A 21968-nucleotide genomic window follows, 5' to 3' on the forward strand; every position below is an offset into this window, starting at 1 on the left:
TCTTGTGGAAGATGTTCCACTTGCACCAGTTAATGGACAATTTGTTATTCTACTATCCTACCAAGGTGTTTTGAAGATTTTAAAAAATATATTGTTAACTTGTTTGTGCATTATCTAGGCTGCAAATTTGCAATAATAGAAATGAGGATGTTTCTTTTGTGAGAGAGGAAGTACTGTAAAGTTATGCTCTCACTTAAGTGTTAAATTATTGGATGAAATGTTCTAAATACTAGAATGAAAAAACACCTATATTCATAATTACCAATCTCATTATACTCTGTTGAATTGTAATGTGTCAGAAGGCAGTGTTTATAAAAGTAAACATTTAAGATCTGGCAGGATATGTGAGAAAAAGCAAGATTGTTGTTGTTTTGACTTGGCCCTATCACGTACTAGCAGCTGCAGAAATACAGCTCTTTGGAAACAGAAATCAGACTCCATCCAGTATTTTTATTCCTGAAAAAGAGGCCGTCCAACCTTAGAAAAAAGATCCCCCTTAAATCATTATGCCTTATCTCTTTTTATCTTCCTTACCTGGAAGTGGACAGCAGCCCATCTCAGGACACCATCACTCAAGAACCAGCACTCAAACCCACCAGAACTCACAATCAAAAGCAATGTTCTCAACACTAAACAAACACAGAAACAATGGTCTAACTCCGCAAAGACTGGGTGGAGACTTAAAGTCTGAGTTCCACAGGTGCGAGGCAGCTATTCTATGCACGACTCCTCGGGGGGCTTCTGCGAGCGATTAGCAATAATCATTTCCATCGAGAAGACCCCATGGACAAGGCGTTCCACTTTTACTGCCATTGGATAGACCCGCAGCAGATGCCATCCTCTCGGTCTCAAATTACACTGGTACAGTCCATCCCCTCATCGCGCTTATATTTAGCTGATCACTTGTGCGCTATAAGCGAGCAATCCACCTTTTCCGCGCAGTTCAGGGAGAATACAAACCTGCATCTTTACAGATTCCGTCAGTTTTTGAGTTCTTCATTTCGCCCTTCAACTCCGAGGTGGAAAAAAAACGACGACGCAGCAAGATGAATGGGGCCGAAAGAGAAACTCTGTCGGGACTCGGCTGATTTGTGTTTCATGTGAAGCGCGTGTGCTGACCTGTTAACGCTCTACACTTGTTGAGAATAACAAAAGATCAAACGCTTATCAGCACAACACTACTGTCCTGCGGGCCGTGAAGGGACAACGAAGGGGCATTAGAAATGTCGTCCCGCCAGAGAGCCTCGAGCCGCAGAAGAAACCCTATCATTGTGTTAGCCTGCTGCCTGTTGGTTATCCTGATCGTCGTCATCGCTTTAATTCTGATTTTTATTCATAAGGAACGCACAAGCGCAAAGGGCACGACTAAAAACCTGGATGTCATTATGGTCAACAGATGCCGTGAATATGTTAAGAAGCACGAGAGTCCGGGGTAAGTACGGGGAACTCTGTTTGAAAGTTATCATTATCCATCTCTTTCTTTCTTTCTTTCTTTCTTTCTTCTCAGCTTTACAATGACTGCTGCATGCCGACTTAGGCGATGGGCTAAATCTCAATTATATTCCGCACGTGGTGTGTTCTAATTTCGCATTATTCTCATGGCGGAATGCTGCATTGAAACTACTCGATCGGCGCGACTTTACACAAATCAACAGGATTTTAAGATGGACGGTGTTGTTGTTTGTGTTGTGGAATTTAGGACACCCAAGGATACACGCTACTTTGGTCACTTATGTGCCCAGGGGACCGTCATAATTATGGCATTACAGTAGTCGAGTTATCTTTCACACGCTCTAACCGCTTGCACATTATTCTACTCTGAAGCTCTGAAATGGAGTTTTTAGCTGATTTCAGAAAATATGCTAGATTAGCACATGTTTATGTACTGAAAACAATCTTACAAACATTTAAGATGAAGTAGTCAAATGCTCCGAGTCATATGCCTTCCTTCAGTACGTTTGTTACCTTTTTTACTTTCTTTCACTTGATGCAAGGAGTTGCTAAAAGAAAGCAGGGGGATGTTAAACTGAAAAAGCCGTTTGTTTGTTGTTCTTGAAATTCCTGTGGTTGTGTTTAAGCATTTCAGTCTTGAAGCGGAACTTTTGAGCAAAAGCAGTAATAAATAATATGAAAGTGATGATGATTATTATGTTCAGCTCAAAACGAAAGCGGAACTACTCACGTCAAAATTGTCAGCTTTCTTTTTATTTTACGTAAGTTATAAAGGGAATAATAAAGGGGCAACATAAATGGCACTACATAAAGGACACAGAAGAAGGATCAATATTCATAGCCATTTAACAGGGAACTTGTTCAAATATTACGAATTAGATTTAATCAGCATGTACAGTAGTTCCTCTTTTCATTATGAGATATTTCACAACTGGCACGTGAAGAAAAAGTTGATACAGACTATGTAAGTAAGAGCAGGTGTTTTGAACCCAATCTCCTGGAGCTGAGGGTTAAAAGTGCAAACCACTAAACCATTTTGAGCGCAAGTACTCTTTACTTAACACGCAACTTCAGGATCCTGACGCCCAACTTCAATATCCTCTCCGGATTTTTAATTGCACAACAGGGGAGTTCCCTGACCCTTTAAGTAACAGCTGAGTCTCAGATTTGTAGGAATGCATTGGGAAATACAGGAAGCTTTAGGAGGATGAACCCAGGGCTTCCAGGACAGAAGATGGACCCCAGAATTATTTTGGAGATTCCAATGACAAGTCAAGAAAAATGACACCTTTTATTGGCTGACTAAAACGATCACAATATGCAAGCTTTCGAAGCAACTCCGGTCCCTTTTTAACATCTGGTTCTGTTATATTTTGTGTAAAATAATTAATCTGTACACTTCAACTTAATGCAGACAAATGTAGAAACTTGCAACCAACATCTGCTATTAGTATTCAGCTTGAGAGGACAGGGATAGCCTATAATTACTGTATAGGTAGTGGGGGGGCAGCAGGTAGTGTTGTTTGCTTACAGCACCAGACTGAGGGGCTTGCTGCCTCAAGCACTATTTATGGGGGGGTTCATGGTTTCCTAAGTATGTATGCCTTTTCCTCCAAATAATAAAGTTATCCTTCCATATGTCAGTGACTTACCTAAACTGGTAGATACTTCATTGATAACATATAGAAAATGTAGTTTTACAATGGCCTAAATTCTATCACAATCAGATGTACAAAGAAACTATGCTTAATATACCTAAACTGTAAAATAAAAAAATTTTAAAAAACTGTCTAGTAGCAATAGTAGTATTTTCACCTGTGCAGGGTTCAGTTTTATTGGGTGTGGCTGTGTATGACCCTGCTGTGTGATGGACAGTTGTACAGGCAAGAGTTCAAATAAACAAGAATAAGAAAAGATGTGCAATTGTACAGATTTGCAACCGTGATACTCATTTACTCTGTAATGGGTTCCTATAACATTCCATGCAGTAGTGTGGCGAGTGTTCTGCTCCCTGGGAATCAATAAGAAGATTCTTGCTTCTCTGAACCTGGCGTTTTTGGGCAGATTTGATTAAGTAATAAAGCAGACTAACCCAGGGGAGTTTATCTGCATTTGTGTGTTTTTGGGGTGCAATCAAATAATATATATATATAAATAATAGTTTAAAACAGAAAATCTAATAACAAAAAAAATTCAATGATGCATTTCTCAGGAATGGTTTTAATTTAAAAATATTTTATAGAAGAATTTGTTTTACTGTTAATTGAAAACATGTTATTGATCATCTCTCAAGTTACCTTAAAATGTTTAATGCAGTTGTATTTAGTAACAAAAGCATATTAACATTTTTGGGATTCACTCATAGTTAAGTATGGCGACTGTCAGGCCGACAGTTGAGAACACCAGCTCTGATGACACTGATTTTCCAAGCGTACTTATGTAGTCTTTATTCACGGTTATTGTAATGAAATATAAGTTGGTGTTTTCAAGAAAAGAGCATTTCTGTGTGTTGCTTTTAGGAAAAACACATGTAAATAATAAATTTGCAGTTAAAGTCAAGAGATGAAGGGGCATTAGGCATCCTTTGTTTGAGACTGGGATAAGTAAATAGGCAAATGTCCTGAATAATTGTTGCAGGTTATTGTTAATGACTATCTGCAGGACATCGATATTTACCCCTCTTGCAAAGAGTCATCTGCTTTGAATATCTGACTGCTTTGTTTGGTATCTCATCAACATACAATTGCATGCTGCCATTGAAAAGTAACAAGTTCTGGGGACTTCTTGATAGCCGACAACTGTTTAATCAAAAAAAAATGTGTTTACACTATTTTTCAGAAGAGAACATTGATAGGTAACATTGTTTAAGTGAGCATCATGTTGATCTAGGCAGAGACTAAAGCAGATATATACCTCTGGGTAAATCAGAAATATAACAAAGAGAAAGTATGGCCAGAGACTCCAAACTGCTGCCTGCTTCTTTTATGCTTTTGGCATAATATCGTTGTGGTTACCCCCTATTGCAACTGTGGCTTGTAACTGGCCTGGGTTCCCATAGGCCTGAGTGTGGTAACATTATGATGCACATAAATCTGTAAAGGGCTGGAAGTTGATGTGTATGGGCAGAACAGGTTCACAAGGCAAAGTAATGAGGATTTCTGAATTAGCACCAGCATTTCGTACTTTATCATTGACACACACACAGACAACCATTTTGCCTGTGAGTTCTCAAACATACACTGCATAAGTTCGCTTCTCAGTAAGGCTGTTAGCTATACATCCTTCCTGGGAAACTCTGTGACTGTAGTGTCACCATTTTTACCTGCTGATCTTTACCTATCGATCTCTCAGTTGTTTGTGCCATACCGTGGCATTTTTTAAGCTCACTTATCCAGGGCACTGTTATGGATGGCTAGAACCAATCCCGCCGCACAGGGCACAAGGTAGGAACAAGCCCTGGACAGAGCGCCAATCCATCGCAGGGGAATACACACACACATTAGTTTCAGATTAGCGTCTCTGGTCTACCCAACCTGCATGTCTTTGGACTTTTGAAGGAAACCAGAACACCAGAAGGAACGCCATGCAGACACAGGGAGAACATGTAAACTCCATGCAGGAAGGACCAGGGTCACAAACCTTGGTCTCACTCAGCGAGGCATCAGTGCTACCACTGTACCACTGTGGTGCCCTCAGGTTTTTGTGAAGTCCAAAAATCAGTTGCAACTATTACTCTATTGGCTGTGTCTACCTGAGTTTTCAGTTTTTGCATCTTCTCAGTAAAATGCATTTTGGTACAGTTGGTGACCTTGCCTCCATATGAAATGTGGGATTCAAATTAAGATAATTTAATTTACTACTAAAGCTTTTTCTATCAACTGTATTGGTTGGTAACATGTCTTGTGCAGGCAGTCTACTGTGGTGGCCTGGGCACTGTACTTCACTGCCTTCTCGTGACGGTATGGCAATGAACAAGTAGCTTAACAGTTGTAATATGTCTCGATCCCATCAGCGTTTCATAGAAAAAATATATGCAGAAGAATAATTATCTACAGTACGTAAGTCATATCAAAAATCAGTAATTAATTGTTTATTGCTCCAAATTACACAGCTGACACCATTTTAGGAATTGCATATATTTCCAACAATAATCTAGTGAAAAGTCAAGCAAAATGACACCTTTTATTGGCTAACTAAAAAGATGGCTAACACGGTACAACACCCTAGTACTACAACAATAATCTATTAAAATTCTGTATAAAATTAAATTCTTCCTTATTAGAATCTTCTTTGATAAAAAAGGCATGGAATCTTTCAGCTTTAAAAAAAATGTATCATTACCTCAAAAAATATTTCAGTAACATTTCATAACATGTCCACAACAACCTATCCATTTTGTGTATTAATATTTTCATTTATTTTATATTATTTTGTTGTTTGGAAATATAGTAAGTTTTGTTTAAACTTTACACTGTCGTCTTGCCTATTTTGTAATTTAAACTGATTACATTACCAGTGTTTTCTGTATTTATTCTGCATTGTTCTTTAATAGTTAACATTTCTGACTTGCTTCTAGTGAGTTAAAGAAAAGTGAAATTGCTTTCAGAATCTGTAGCTCTGATGTGTGGCTTAAATACTCCTCCCATGCGTCTGTTCAATTAAATGTCTTAGTTCTTTATCAGGTTGTGCAATTCACCAAGGCACTTACAATTTTTAACACAAATTAGAACTATTTTGTTTAAACTCATAATGTAAATTAAGCAAACCACAATTAATTATTGATATGCCTAATGTGTTTAGACATAAAATTGTGAGGCATCATTTTTTAATGAACCAATAAAGAGTGCAAATTATTTATTTTTCTGCCAGTGGAAGAACTCATCTTTTTGATAAGGAAACAGAGTTGTAAACCAGTAACCAGTATACTTTAGGCATTGGATAAGATTGCTTTCTGTGACCTTGAACAGGATACTAAATCTATCCTTATAACTCCACTATTGAAAGTATTCATTCCTGTTATTTGCATTTTAATGATTATAAAGCATATTTTGGGATTTATTTTTAAATTGTAAAACTACATTTAAAGATTTCTTTGCACAGATTTTCCTAAGCTGTAACAAACTTAACTGTGTTTTTTTTGTTGCCATGCGAATAAACATTGTAACTCTGGAGAACACATTCTCAGTGTTTACAATTTGTACTGCTTGTACATAAATAGGTTGGATGGCATATGACTTCCAGAAAGACAGCACTTAGTTGTTATCTCGTGAAGACAAATGAATAGCACTAACTGAGTGTTACAGCTGCCCCCTTTTACCGATAAGTAACACAACTCCAATATACGCGTAAGTCTCTCTCTCTCTCAACGCTCCTGTCTTCTCCTCCCACACGTCTCTGTCTGCCTCTGTCTCTAATCAAAGATTCTTACCATGTTTTGGCCTTCAGCTCTCATTTTGTTTTCATCTTTTTTGCTAGTTTTTACCTTTCAAAAGGGCTTTGATTTTCAGCTTACAGTATATAGTATCTCCTACTCTTAGCACAAGCTATAATATTTTGATATATCTATGTACTGTAATTATAAGCTAAATATATATCTTATTACCATAAAACATAAATCACAGTGACATACTAATTATTTATTACATTTGCTGTTCCCTGTTTTTTTTAGTTCTTATGACTGTGAGGAAATTAAAAAAAGATTTCTTAACTCAGTAATTGGAAAGGATCCTTGCAATATTACAATGAATGATTATGATTTATTTATTGAAGCAGCACGACAGAACATATCATGTAATAAGGTGAGATTTATTAACGTTTCCTAATTTTATGTAAATTTCCTAGCAAATGTGCATTGTCTACAAAAAGTTGTAAATTCTTTTTTTTTAATTTTATTGATTTTATTGTGGCACTGCTGCCTCACAGTTAGGAGACCTGGGTTCACTTCCCGGGTCCTCCCTTTGTGGAGTTTGCATGTTCTCCCCGTGTCTGGGTGGGTTTCCTCCGGGTACTCCGGTTTCCTTCCACAGTCCAAAGACATGCAGGTTAGGTGCATTGGCGATTCCAAATTGTCCCTAGTGTGTGCTTGGTGTGTGTGTGTGCGCGCACGCCCTGTGGTGGGCTGGCACCCTGCCTGGGGTTTGTTTCCTGCCTTGGGCCCTGTGTTGCCTGAGATTGGCTCCGGCAGATCCCCGTGACGCTGTAGTTCGGATTTAGCGTGTTGGATAATGGATGGATGATTTTATTGTAATCACACAACATTCCATACAAAAAGTTGTAAATTCTTAAAAGAACAATTGAGTAGAAGCTGAAAGGTGCTTCATAAAATAATGATATATTAATAATGATGGGTTACTCAATTAAACTAATTTGGATAGAAGAATACAATACTAATTCCTGCAACATTGGTTTCACATATGTATTTATTAATAATTAATTTTCTTTTTTCATGCATGATCTTTTAGGTATACCCTTTTAGCGTCTTTTAAAACTAACAACCTTATCAAGCCATCATATGCATGAGAAGAAGCATAAGTGTTCTATACAGGCTGTTTTTACACCCCTTCAGTCAGTCATCTACCATTTACCATAATCATCTTTTCCCAGAAATACCTTTCATAGGTGAAGAGAAAGCAAAATCGCATTTGGTCAGTACATGTCATCCTTCATATTTGCGACTTGAACACAGTATACAGTTTGAATTAACTAAAGTATAGTATTTACTAAAAACAAAAAACTTAGAACTAACAACTGCAGGTTGTCTGCAGGATCTGTCTACACATTTTCAAGTTACAGTGTCCAGAGACACGCATCTTTCCAAAAAATGCCCAAAATATTGTAGAGTTATCAATATGTGCTTTTCTGTTAAAACATGGATGTCTAATATTCTTTTCAAGACCTCAGTTATGGAAGCAGCTGCTAAAAACATTTGGTCTTGAAGCAATTGGGACATGTCATGGTGACACCTATAGGACCCAGTGGTATACACCAGAGGTGAAGGAAGCTGTTAGACTGTCGAAAGTGAGCTTCAGGGAAATGATCTCTGTAGGATCTCCTGACTTGGACGAAAGATACCGACAGGCTAAGAAGGCTGCCGCAAAAGTAGTTATGGAAGCAAAAGCTTGAGCATAGAAGGATTTGGAAATGCCATTGAGAAAAACTACTGAACGGCCTTGAGGTTTTTCTGGCAAACTATTTGATGCCTCAGATGGGGAAGGTGTGACTTTGCCCCAGCCTGTGTTAAGCAGGGATAGAGATGTGCTGACCTCATCTTTGGAATTTGTTGAGTGGTGAAGGAACACTTTAGGGAACTCCTCAATCGGGTAGACATCCCTCTCCTACCCGGCGGTAGCATTGGACATGCTCTGTGGAGGGTCCCATCACTGGGGACAAGGACTCCATGGTGATAAGGCTGCTGGGATGGATGAAATCTGACTGGAGTTGTTGAAAATACTGGACATTGTTAAGGTAGCATGGTTAACACATTAATGAAATGTTTCACGGATGGCAGATAAAGCATCCTTTTGAATGACAGACTTGTATGGTGGTCCACATATTTAAGCTAGGGGGCAAGAGAGTTTTTTTCCCAGAGATTACACTTCTCAGCCTCCCAGGAAAGGACTATCTATGCATGGGTGTCAGCCCATATCATCTATCAGCTTAATCCAATTTAAAAAGCCCTCAATAACCATGGATATAGTGCCAGTCCTAATAGGGACCAATTTGCCAATTTATCTGATCATCACATCTTTGGGATGTTAGTGGAAAAAAACAGAATAACCAGAGGAAAACTCACACCGACAATAGAAGAATTTGTAGACGCCACACAAACAACAAACCCAGGGTACTGGATTCATGAAGAAGCAGCTATGCTTACACACTACCCATTTGAAATTTATTTAATTGCCACCAAAAATGTTAATTTATGTGTGGATTCAGTTAGTATAGTATTCTTTTGTTGTTTTCCTATCAGTTTCCATTTTTTGTTTAATTTTTTAATTGTATCTTAATAATGACAGTTAAAAGTAGATCAAACACCTTAGCAAATGAAACCTGATGCTGAAAGGCTGCAACTTTTCAGCATCAGACCCACTCATGTTTTTATTATTAAATTGAGGATTAAGTAACCAGAACATCTAGAAAAGTAGTATTAACATTGTGATGATGATAATGAAAATCTTAAAAACGAAGTTAAAGAAACACAAAATTAGGCATATGTAAGATTCTTAAATATGTGGTGCAGAACCAAATTCAGGGTGACAAGGTAGTAAAGAGCCCCAGATGAGGTGCCATTTGATCACAGGGCCCTCTTGCGTACACACCCGCTCATGCAGGGGCTATATGAAATTGCCAGTCAGCCTAACTAGCACATTGCTGGGGGCACTGGAGGAAAACCATAGTTAATCAATCAGTCACTCGATCAATTCTTACATTTAGATGTCTTTATTTTGTTACCTTCTGGTTACGGCTAAGGTGAAATGGGTACTTCCAGTGTTTTGAGTAGTAAGCTGAAAAACAGTAACATCCTTCTTAAGTAAAATAAAATACACATAGCTGGAAATTCTAATCCTAAACCATCTGAAGATTAAACTATCACAGGGTTCTTATTTTGTCAGAGTCTGAAGTTGATTTTATATTAAAGCTATCAAAATATTTGTGCAAAAGTTATGTTAAGTATGACTCCTGTATGTTAAATTATCATTCCTGTTTACTTTATAGTTTCTTTTTTGGAGCAAGACAAAGGAATTTACCCATTATGTCTCCAATAATTCTAAGCCCATTAATGGTTCAAAATGTTTTATGACTTTGGAAGATTCTCTTGTTGGTTACATGATGGATGGACTGAAATGGTGTAGCAGAGTAGGTATGAAAGGTAGGTAATAAATATGATCCAAAATTTCCTGTTGATACAGATGTAACTAAATACTATATTTAAAACTTCATTTATGATTTCATTAGACTGATTTACTTGCCAATAATATTGCACTGCTGTAATATATCTGAAGCCATTTTATCTGTAATTTATCCTGGAAATTTGAATTTATTTCTTAGGAATGGATTATACTTCTTGCCCTGGCTGGACAGACTGTGAATTGAATTCCGTAAAGTCCTTTTGGAAAAGAGCTTCATCATATGTATGTAATAATGTATTTCTTCAAAACTTTAAACATTTTTTATTAAAATAATAATTGTGCTTATAAAATATTACAATAGGTCAAAATAATTTACTGAAAGCCAATAACACTGATGCACAGAATATATGTAATTAATACCTTGTAATTCACTTTCTTATTTTTTATGCTGTAATAATCCACAAATATTAATAGTTTGCATTCTTGCTTCAAGCACCTCTTTGATAGTTCTTAAATATCTCTGTTTTAGTAAGCAGCAGAATGTTGATAAGGGTGGCTTGAGCAAATATGTTTCCTCTAGAATTTGGATTTTACAATCTGTATTTTTGCATCTTCTTATTAAAGAACAAAAAAGAAAAATAAAACAAATATTTCTGCATTCAGTAAATGTGCTCAGGTAACGGGGGGTGAAACAAATGAGTGTATTTACATGTGCTTCAATTACTTGGCTATGCACAGAATCCTGGTTTCAAAAATGCCATATAATCCCTTATTCCAGGTAAAGAAACTGGGATATTGGTCCCTAAAAAAATATTTTAACACACATAGATTTCTCAGTGAATAACCTGGTCATATGGCCATGTTAACCCTTAACTGAGTTACAGTAAACAATGTTGCAGTTTGCACAAGTTTTTTACAGTTAGTTAGGCTGCGCATGTGTTAGCATCGCCATGGGTAGAAAATGTTGGAAGTTTAATTTCCAGAGGCAAATGCTTAGGAGATTTCATTATTCCTTCTCCTGGTTGAAATAATCTGACTTAGTTTTTCACAATTCACTAAGTTTATGTTGATGAACTAAATGTGCTGTACAGTGTTAAGCTCAGCAGCACAAGAAGCAGTGTTGGGGGTGATGCGTTAAAAGCAACATGTGCTGCATAGTCCAAATATTTGTGTAAAGTAATCAATAACTTAGCACACTACTTATTATATTGAAGTAAAAATACTTGCATTATTCCAGCAGCACCCGGTGTAAGGCAAGAAGCAAACATCCTAGTACACCGCTCCTTTGCAGGTCTTAATCACACAACCAAGCAGGAAAGAGTTTGCTGCATGCAATCTGGTAACAGAAACATATTAATAAAATGTCATCTTAGTTTTAATCCAGCTATTTGCTGTAAACATGTTGAAACAGTGTGATCGGATAGCGTAGTGGCTAGTGTTGATATCGTGAATCTTCAGGGACTCAGGTCAAGAGTATTAAAATGGGATTGATCTTATTTACTTTACAGCACATGAAGGACTATATGTATTTATAAAAACCATTATTAAATCAGTTCCATGACAGTTAATTTATGGGTTTAGGATTTAATAACAAATGCTGACCAGTCAAACGTGCAGTTTTGCATATAACAGAAGAAAAGGTAACACAAAAGCAACACACTGGCTGTAATGCATTGCATTTTATAATAAGCAGCTACATAACACATTTAGGTATGTTTTTGTAAGTAGTGAGTAATGTAACTACAGTAAGTTACTTTTAAAAGTAATATTCCCCACACTGCTCGAGTAACACTGGTTGTTTCCAGATTCACAGCAGCCGATGATGATGTTTAATTCTTTTTTGTGCAGTGTATGACATCAGACTATTTTGCCAAGTTGGGACTCTGTAAGTAGACTTGCACATGTAAACAAGGGTTTTTAAGAAACCAGGCACATGTAAACGCACTTAGTGACTATTTGAAAATGGAAGAAAAACAGGCATATATTGGCTTGTTCAAGTACAATCCAAAGTATTACTTTAGAGGAGGAAGCTACATTTTATTCATTTTGTTATTTAACAAAAATAATTAGTTCATTTGCAAAATTTCAGAACAGTGCTTTTAAAGTATCTTTTTTGCAAGAACAATCACAATTATCTTGTTTGTATTTCAGTTTGCCAGCATTGCCTGTGGTAATGTTTCTGTGATGTTAAACGGTTCCATTAGCAACCCATTCAGTAATAACAGGTAAATTGCTGTCAGATGTGTTTTTTATTTTCAAATGCATCAAAACAAGTACACAAACTAGGAATACTGGAGTTTTACCACGTACACACTAGGGAGTAGAAGATTAGGAGATATCCAGGATACCTTGTCTTTTAAATATAATAAATTTGAAGTTGGTATGCTATGCAGCCAGAGCCAGTAAGAGTTCCTTGGTAACCAATACAGTTTTACAAATAATCCCTAGTAGTTACCTCTTCTATCAGTAGTGGGAGGCTTGAGGTTGGATGGTAGAGGGAAGGAGTAACCAGAGTCAAGGACAAGAAAGTCTCAGACGAGAAGATAATGAGTGGAGAGTGAACCTAGCATATGGGTAAAAAAAACTAGTCCTCTAGAAAATTTAAAACTACAATAGTTACATCAAAGAAAACTTGTCTGTAGACACATTTGAGTAGAGTCTAAAAAATACCAACTGTACATACAGTGGATTCAGAACATATTTAAACTCCTTTATATTTTTAACATATTGCCATGTTGCAGTTTTAGGCTAAAATTATATAAATTTTACTTTTTTTTGTACATCAAGCAACACTCAAAACCCCAGATTGACAAAAGTAAACACAGGATTGTAGAAATCTTTGCAAATTAATTCAAAAATAAAAACTGAAATTTGACATTGGCACAAGAATTCAGATCCTTTGCTATTACATGTGAAATTAGTTGCATGTGCATTCCACTCTATTGATCATTGTTGAAATGCTCTTACATCTTGTTTACAGTCCATCTGTTGCCAGTTCAATTGATTGCAAATAATTTAGAAAAGGCCCACTCCTGTCTATATAAGGTCTATATAGGGTCCCACAGTCATCAATGTGTATCAGAGCAAAAACCAAGCTATGGAATCGAAACAAATGACTTGCAGAACTTAAGAGATAGGATTGTGTTGAGGCACCAATCTGGGAAAGGCCACAAAAAATTCTTACAGTGTTGAAGAATCCCAAGAGCACAGCTGCCTTTATACTGAACGCCTTAAATGGAGGAATTTTGGAACAACCATGACTCCTTGTAGAACTGGCCATGCAGCCAAACTGAACAATTGTGGGGAAAGGAGTATGATAAAAGAGGTGACAAAGCTGTTGGCTAATCTGGCTGAGCTTCAGAGAACTTGTGTGGAGATGGGAGAAACTTCCAGAAGGACAAGCATCACTGCAAAACTCAGGGGTTTATTGCTAATTGGCCTGACAGAAGCCTGTCCTCACCAAAAGATACATGAAAGCACACTTGACGTTTTCAAAAAGACACCTAAAAGACTTTCATACTTTGAGAAACAAACTTGTCTAGCTTGACAAAACCAAAATGACTGTCATGTCTGGAAGAAACCAGGCACTGCTCGTCACCTGTTCAATACTATTCCAATGGTGAATGAAGAATGGTGGTGGAAGCATCATGCTGTGGGGAAGAATGGTGGTGGCAGCATCGTGCAGTGGAGTTTTTTCAGCACCAGGGAGTAGGAGACAAGACAGGGTTGAGAGGAAGCTGAATGAAGGAAAATACAGAGGTATCCTTCATGAAAAACTATTCGAGAGTGCTCTGGACTTCATACTAGCCGAAAGGTTTACCTTCCAACAGGACAATGACCCTAAGCAAAAAGCAAAGACAATACATGAGTGGCTTAGGGACAACTATGAGAATGTCCTAGAGTTGCCCAGATCTAAGTTCAATTGAACATCTCTGGAGAGACCTAAAAAAGCTACCCACTGACTAGCTCCATCCAACTTAAGCTTGAGAGGATCTGCAAAGAATAATGGACGAAAATTGCCAGTTCCAGGTGTGTGAAGCTTGTTACATCATACCCAAGAAGACTTGAGGCTGTGATCACTGTCAAATGTGCTTTAATGAAGTACTGATACTGAGGAAAGGCTCTGAATGCTTGTGTTCATCTGCAAAAAATTCTAAATTCCTGTTTTTCTTTGTCATTCTGGAGTTTTCAGTGTTGTTTGGTGTGTGGAAAAATTAACTGAAATCACTTTGGCACAGGGTGGCACTGTGGTAGTGCTGCTGCCTCGCAGTTAGGACACCCAGGTTTGCTTCCCGGGTCCTCCCTGTGTGGAGTTTGCATGTTCTCCCCGTGTCTGCATGGGTTTCCTCCGGGAACTCCGGTTTCCTCCCAGTCCAAAGACTTGCAGGTTAGGTGCATTGATGATCTTAAATTGTCCCTAGTGTGTCCTTGGTTTGTGTGTGCACTGCAGTGAGCTGGCACCCTGCACGAAGCTTGTTTCCTGCCTTGGGCCCTGTGTTGGCTGGGATTGGCTCCAGCAGACCCCCGTAACCCTGTAGTTAGGATATAGCGGGTTGGAGGATGGATGGATGGACTTTTGCACAAGTCTGCAACATGGCAAAATGTGGAAAGTGAAGGACTATGAATACTTTTCTAAAAATGAGTGTACAGTCTGGTTAATTGTGTTACAAAGCTTTGAATTTAAGACACTAAATTCTTGTTCTATAAATAAAGGCCTGAAAAAAGGGAACGAATAAAAGCCATAATGCGTATGAATGTTTGTAAACATGAGGTAAATTGGATTGGACTGTAAAGACAAGAGGATTGTAGGTAGAGTAATGGGAAAAAGATCATGAGATGAGGTTCAATGAGCATTTTTCAACATATGGATAAGGCCTGATAATGTAAGGTTTCTGTACCAGCTGTAAAGCTTTAAAGGGATGTTTTTCACAGTTTCAGCTAGGACTGCCACCAACGATTATTTTGTAAGTGATTAATTTATCTGCTATTATAACGATTAATCATTGTATCTAAAAACTAATTTAATCTTAATCACTCAAATATGAATATTAGCATTTGTTTTATTTTATATTGTAATTGAATAATTTTATTTATAGAATTTGTCAGATAAGTATCTTATATATAAAGGTCTGGAAGTATGTGAGTCTGTCCAGCCCAGAAGTGAGAGGTGGAGTCGGGGTAAGAGCTCTGCCTCCAAGGAAACAGAAAACTCGCTTAGCCTCTAATAACATAAGCGGGGCCATCACGTCACCAAAACGAGACCTCAAAAGAAAGACAAAGTCGCTTAGCCGCTAACATTGGCAAAACGGTATCTCTTTTACTTCTCCTTCCACCACTAATGCACAAGCAATGTGAGCACGTCGGCAAAATTAATCCTCCTAGGAGAGAGATATCCAGAGTAGTTCATTTCAATTACCTGACATCTCTACATTTCAATTGTTTCTAGGACCCCTTGGCTTTTTAAAGCACGGGCTTACACAGCTAGTTTATTATAAGTCACTCTCATGGTTAATGCCAAGGTGGTTAAGAGAACAAGATTCAAAAATAGTCCTAAAATGTTTTTTTTATAGTTTCAGGGTCAAAAAAGACAGAATGTACAACTCACAATTCTGAGTCTCTGGTGGCATATGGTAGCAGACAATCCAATCAGGTTTCACTCTAATTACTGAAAAGCAAAAAGTATAGTGGCATTTCACCACGGAGTACAACACACAGACTTTGACTAACAATTTATCTATAGGGCCACAAAAAGTTCTGTATGTGTGAAAAGTGCTATGTTGACTGCATGGTTTTACAAAGTACTTACTGAATATGTCTTAATACTTTTATTTTATGTTTGTTTCTTCTGGTCCCCTATTAGCTTTTTTTTTTAATTTATGAATAAAGTATTACCGGGGCAAATTAATATATGTTGTGATTGCCAAGAATAATTTTAAGTAAAAAATACAATATTCCTTTAAGCAGTTGTTCTTAATAAAGTGATGTCACTGGCAAGGAATCGCTTATGGTGATGCTGCCACTCTCTCTGTATGTGTCAAGTCATGCTCCCTGCTATGGCAAAGGTGGTATGCGAACACGTTTCGCTGGAATCAGAGCTTCCAGTTCTGCCACTTAGCTAAAGAAAGTCTCCGTTAGCCAGTTGCAGAGCTGTCTCTCTTAGCCATGGTGCAGCTTTCCTCTGTCTAGCCTACTTGTGTGCACCACCAATTGCAAGTGGTCACTCAGTATAAATAAATACAGAAGACGCAAGCTGATTGTAGCTTATGAGTGAATTTATAAGAACTACTATTTAGGGCAACATTTGAAATGGATGCCTGAAAGTTCATCATCTCATAGTTTGCATGTCTGCTGGATCTCATGTTTCCTCTGCTATATGAAACATGCTATCAGGCTAACGGTTGGTTGTGTATAAGAGTTCGTGTGTGTCATGCAACAGGCTTGTATAGTCTCTCTTCAAAACCATTGTTGCCACCTTGCATACTATAGGACAAAGGTTCAGAGAAAATAAGACTAGACAGATTTAAGGTAGTGCAGATAAATAGTTAGCAGGTTAATAAACTTACTTTGTTTCTTTGTATTTAATTTGAATGATTGTATTACAAGCCTGCGGTGGGTTGGCACCCTGCCTGGGATTAGTTCCTGCCTTGTGCCCTGTGTTGGCTGGGATTGGCTCCAGCAGACCCCCGTGACCCTGTGTTCGGATTCAGCGGGTTGGATAATGGATGGATGCATTACAAGCGTAACAGTTTTGCTTACTGTAAAATTTTAGAAAATCATTCTTAACATAGAATTTGTAATCAACTGCAAAATTTTAAATTATATTCTTTATCATTTGTATACATTTTATATAAAAAATCAAAAAGTAGTTTGAAGAATTAATTGCATATGGTACAACTTATATTCTCAACTTAGTACGTAAAATCTTAACTTTTATTTTTTTATTATCTTTTAACTATCTTTTATTATCTTATAACTTTTGTTTTTTATTATTTTATGTTTTCCTGAAGTTTGTTTGCAAGTGTTGAAACCCGGAAACTAAACTCAAAGAATGTTGATGAAGTTAATATTTTGCTTGTTGACAGTCCACCACACAGGTAATTTTATTTGTTTTTTACATCTGTTATTGTATTTTTTTCCAAAATAGTTATTTTTATTTCACTTCTTCTTAATGACAGTAAAAGTAGCAACAATGTAGAGTTGCACTATGCTATCCTTTATCTAACAGCAAAGATGCAGAGATGTCTGGTGAATTCCCATGTACCCACAGCCCAGCCAAGAGACAAAATTCACCCACCATGTCCTTTGCTTTCACTCATTGGCCTTTGCCTGATACACCTCCTTTCAGAGGCACCCTGGGAAACTTTTACAAAATGCCCAAAACACCTTTACTGGTTTCTCTTGATCAAAAAAAGAAGAGTCTTTGTTCCTTGGTTCTCTTGCATTGTTGAATTTCTCATCCTTTAAAAAAATGTTCAAAGGAATCTCATTTTTGCTCACACTTTCATATCCTTTTAGCCATTACTCGTGGTCATTAATGATGGGGTTTGCTGCATCCCATGTCTTTTTTTTTTTTGGTGATGTTGAAGGAGTGTTGTTGTATGGGTGTGTGTTTGAGTATACCCTGCAATAATAATGGGCATCCATAGTCGGGGTTGGTCCCTGCCATTATTGAAAATGGATATTTTATTGGTGTTTTCCTTTAATTTTGCTTGGTTGTGACATCATATACATTTCTAATCTTCAGATTTTTCCAAAATGGAAAATTGTACAGGGTGAGGCAGAAAGGACGGACGTCTTTGAAATGGCTAGAACTCACCACTAGGTGGAGTGACAGATGTGCGGTAGGTGGCGTTAGGTTCGCGAAGTCTTAGCATTTTTTTATTTTCTTTTTAGTTAAAGCCATGGAGCCGTGGATGATAGAACACCGCGTTTTTGCGTACGACTGTTTTGCCAAGAGCAACCAATCTATTACCGCAGTTCAGTGTGAGTTTCGTTGCCATTTCAATATCCACAGAAATAAGGCTGTTCCCGCTCGTAACACTATCCCACGTTGGGTTAAAGCACTTCGTAAAAGAGGTACACTAATGAACAAAAGACCGCTGGGGGCTACACGAATGGCACGCACTCCTGAAAATGTGGAAAGCGTACAACTAGCCCTGCTGCACAGTCCAAGTCGATCTGCTCAGAAGCATTCTTCTGAATTTGGCCTCGGTAATCGTTCAGTAAGGTGTATTTTGCATTTAGACCTGCTTTTCCATCTCTATAAATTGTCAAATGCTATTTCAATATGAACTCAAATCTTTCCATAAATTTCTTTGTAAGAAAAAATGAACAATTTTGTGATTTTTGTAAAAAATGTCCATCCTTTCTGCCTCATCCTGTATTAATTCTGTGTGTTTATTGATGGATTAAAGGCCAGAAGTCCACATGACCGTCGTTATCAAATTCTTCCATGTAAACCTTGAATACAATGAGAACTGATTTGAGGTCATTTATGTTAGGTAGAATGTCTAGAGGGGGCTGGGCGGTCTCGTGGCCTGGAACCCCTGCAGATTTTATTTGTTTCTCCAGCTGTCTGGAGTTTTCTTTTTTTTTTTCTGTCCTCCCTGGCAATCAGACCTTACTTTTATTCTATGTTAATTAGTGTTCCCTAATTTTAATTCTTATTTTTTTTGTCTTTTTCTCTTTCTTCATCATGTAAAGCACTTTGAGCTACATTGTTTGTATGAAAATGTGCTATATAAATAAATATTGTTGTTTAGTTTTTCTGTTTTGCATCATTTCTACTTCCAGTCTTATAAACTGTTTGGTTTACCTAAATATCAATTGTGTTAAACTAGACTTAGAATAGTTACGGCTGGGCCTATTTTCTCTTTATGATAATCCCATCTTCTTTTTAAAAAAATTTTCAGTTTTTTTTTTTTTTTTTACAATATTGGGCAGAGTGGTGGCTCTGAGGCTAGGGATCTGCACTGGCAATCGGGTTGCCGGTTCGAATCCCATAAATGCAAGAAGTGACTCCACTCCACTGGGCCCTAGGGCAAGGCCCTTAACCTGCAATTGCTTCGTCCTGGGTATGACGTTAATCTGCAAGCAGGTCCTCCAATTTGCAGGGAAAACCTGGGTGGTTGGTGGCAGGATTGGCACTCCAGTCATTGTAAAAAAAAAAAAAAACTTGCACTGTTCCAGTATGGTGCTGAGGTGTCACCTGCTGTACTCAGGTCACAATTCAGGTGGTTTGTCATGTGGCGGGTGCGGCAATGCACAATCAGTGCATGTGGTGTTATGGGTCCACAGCTCGTTGAGCAAAAGCCATTCGTTTTAAATAAATGATCGCGGCTTAGCGAGGGGACGTTGGGCCATAGTGGGCCGCGGGACGATTCGTAGGGTGGGTGTTTCTCACCTAGTGCACAGGTGAGGAACTGCCCACATTCGTGATTGTCCCGTGGCTAATGCTGCAGCTGCTGTGGCCCCTCGTTAATTTAAAAGAAGCGCGAGTCAGTTGTGGAGGATGAAAAAAGAACGAGATCAGGAAAGAAAGGAAAAGAGAGAACGGAGGTTACAGGGAGCGAGGAAGCAGGCGGTGCAGGAGAGACAGACACGCGGAACATGTGGTGAGCGCGGGATCGAGCGCTCGAGGGCAGCTGTGAGGAAGCTGGGTGTTGGGCCTACACCCAGGCGTTGGAGTTACATGTTGCTCCCGCTGAACGATCAGGTAGTGGGAGTGACCAAGGGAAGGCGACTGGCCGCAGAGAAGCCACGGAAAGGCAGCGGAAGTCGGGAGGCTTGGTGATGGAGTCCCCAATATGTGCGTCCTGGTCATTGGTGGACATCATGTCTCGGGGACTGGAATGAGAGCCAGACCGAAGCCAGGGATCGGGAGGTCTCCAGTCTCGTGGTGGTGTGAAATAAGGGCAGCTGCAGAGAGCATCTCGCCTGCTGCGAAGTCCAACCGGGAGAAGCAGGTGAGACGCTAGCACAAAAGAAGGCACCGGGCTTGTTGTTGTTGTTTTTAAACTGCTTCCTGAAGAACATTTTAAACCTCTCGTTTTAAAGGATTGTGTTTTTTTCTATTTATTGATTTTAACCTCCACGTTCTTTTATTGGATTATTTATTGAATGAACTGCACTATTGATTGGAACACTGTTTTGTTGACTGTTTTAAATAAAAGCACTATTCACTTTTTGCACCACCCCTTGCTCAATTATTGCCTTCACTGACTAGCTCACTCGGTTACATTATCGATGGTGTTGGGTTCAAGTGCTTCCAAACATCAATGGGAGTGTGGAGCCAGAACCCACATCGTCACAGTGCATGCTCCCAACCTCTTTCTCTTTCATTGCAACTCTTGTAAATTGATTAGTTAGAGATATAAATGTGAGGATATAGTCAATAATAGTAATAGTCAGTCAGTTGCCACCAAGATTTCTCAAGTTAATTGTTCTCTCTTTCATCTCCTCCTCTCAAGGAACATGTGTGAAAGCAGTTCTATACATGAATTAAGAAGTGTTTTGTCAGGATCCAAAATAACATCGAAGTGTATAGCTCTAAAAAGGTGGGTAGACGTCGTCAGCATATGTAAAGTTACTGTCATCTGTTTGACAATGAATGTGACCAAGTGGTCTTTTTTCTTAATCTAACAGCACAGAGGTGAAGCAGTGCATCAGCAGCGCACAGTCCTGTAACTGTTTTTAATTTCTGGAAATGAAACCAAGGCACTGAAGTTACCATGGGACCTTTGTAATCGTGTTCATTTTTACTGAGTCAAATATGTTGAAAGAATCTTGTATTTGATATTTTATAATGTGTTCAGACTTGTATAGAAATGTGAACTTTTTGTAGCATCTAACATTTTGCAAAATTAAAATTGCAAAAAAAAAGAAATGACGGTAAAATTTTTGTCCTTGTTTACACTGTTTGTAGAATTTATTTTTGAGGGTTTTTTATTATTAAAATGGACTAATGTAAATTTCAATTAAATGCACATTTTCTTATAGAAGCAATTGTTTAAGTCTATTTCTTCATATATAGGATTCCAAAACTTCACATGTACATTGATCTAAGCTATAAGATTTGCATTACAAGGGAAATTGGCTATGTAAGTAACACATATCAGTAACTATACATTCTTGCTCCTCCTCAAAGAATGAGAATAATAATAAAAAAGTAGTTTTCTTTACTTTTAAGCACTTTACATTTCTAAATCAAAACAGAAATCCCAATTCCTAATTTTATAATTCTTTTTATCCTGTTTATTAAATCAATGCTGATTTTTAATACTGTGAAGCAGAATAATAAATGTGAACATAGCTGCTGTAACATAGCACCTTATGTCCAAGAACGGTTTGTTTACAATAACAAAAGAATGTAAAGATCCGATGTATTTTAATAAAAAGTTTATTTAGTAAATACATTTTACATGTTGTGAAGTAACTGACTAAAATTGTATACATTTTTTACATGTGGAAAAAGAGTCAATAAAATGAAAATAATCATAGCACTCACTGTGCCTTCCTTTACTATAGGCTGTTCGTTTGTCTGTCCAGGATTTTGTAGCTCGCAAACCGTTTTACCTATTGACTTGAAATTTGCTACACATATACTACGTGATGTCTGCGATCTGCTTTCGCGGTGATGATTTTTATTACTCTATTCATTTTTGTTTT

General features: G+C 37.8%; 1 protein-coding gene across 1 annotated transcript; it reads left to right on the top strand.

The window, feature by feature from the left end:
- The first annotated feature begins 808 nt into the window (after nt 1-808).
- Nucleotides 809-21715, top strand: LOC120527747 (ADP-ribosyl cyclase/cyclic ADP-ribose hydrolase 1). Its single transcript, XM_039751514.1, has 8 exons — nt 809-1432; nt 7121-7250; nt 10168-10321; nt 10501-10583; nt 12453-12526; nt 17309-17395; nt 20771-20857; nt 20946-21715. Exons 1-8 carry the CDS (start codon nt 1224-1226, stop codon nt 20995-20997), a joined length of 876 nt encoding a protein of 291 aa, XP_039607448.1. The 5' UTR covers nt 809-1223; the 3' UTR covers nt 20998-21715.
- The last annotated feature ends 253 nt before the right edge of the window (nt 21716-21968 follow it).

Source organism: Polypterus senegalus, chromosome 4 (assembly GCF_016835505.1).
Source record: "Polypterus senegalus isolate Bchr_013 chromosome 4, ASM1683550v1, whole genome shotgun sequence".
Taxonomy (NCBI): domain Eukaryota; kingdom Metazoa; phylum Chordata; class Cladistia; order Polypteriformes; family Polypteridae; genus Polypterus; species Polypterus senegalus.

What these genes read in the sequence shown, in the direction of transcription:
- LOC120527747 (XM_039751514.1), top strand. Translation starts at nt 1,224, where the DNA reads ATGTCGTCCCGCCAGAGAGCCTCGAGCCGCAGAAGAAACCCTATCATT. An exon ending in TAGCAGAGTAGGTATGAAAG is followed by an intron (nt 10,322 to 10,500) that starts GTAGGTAATAAA and finishes TTTATTTCTTAG; the next exon opens with GAATGGATTATACTTCTTGC. An exon ending in AACCCATTCAGTAATAACAG is followed by an intron (nt 12,527 to 17,308) that starts GTAAATTGCTGT and finishes GTTTTCCTGAAG; the next exon opens with TTTGTTTGCAAGTGTTGAAA.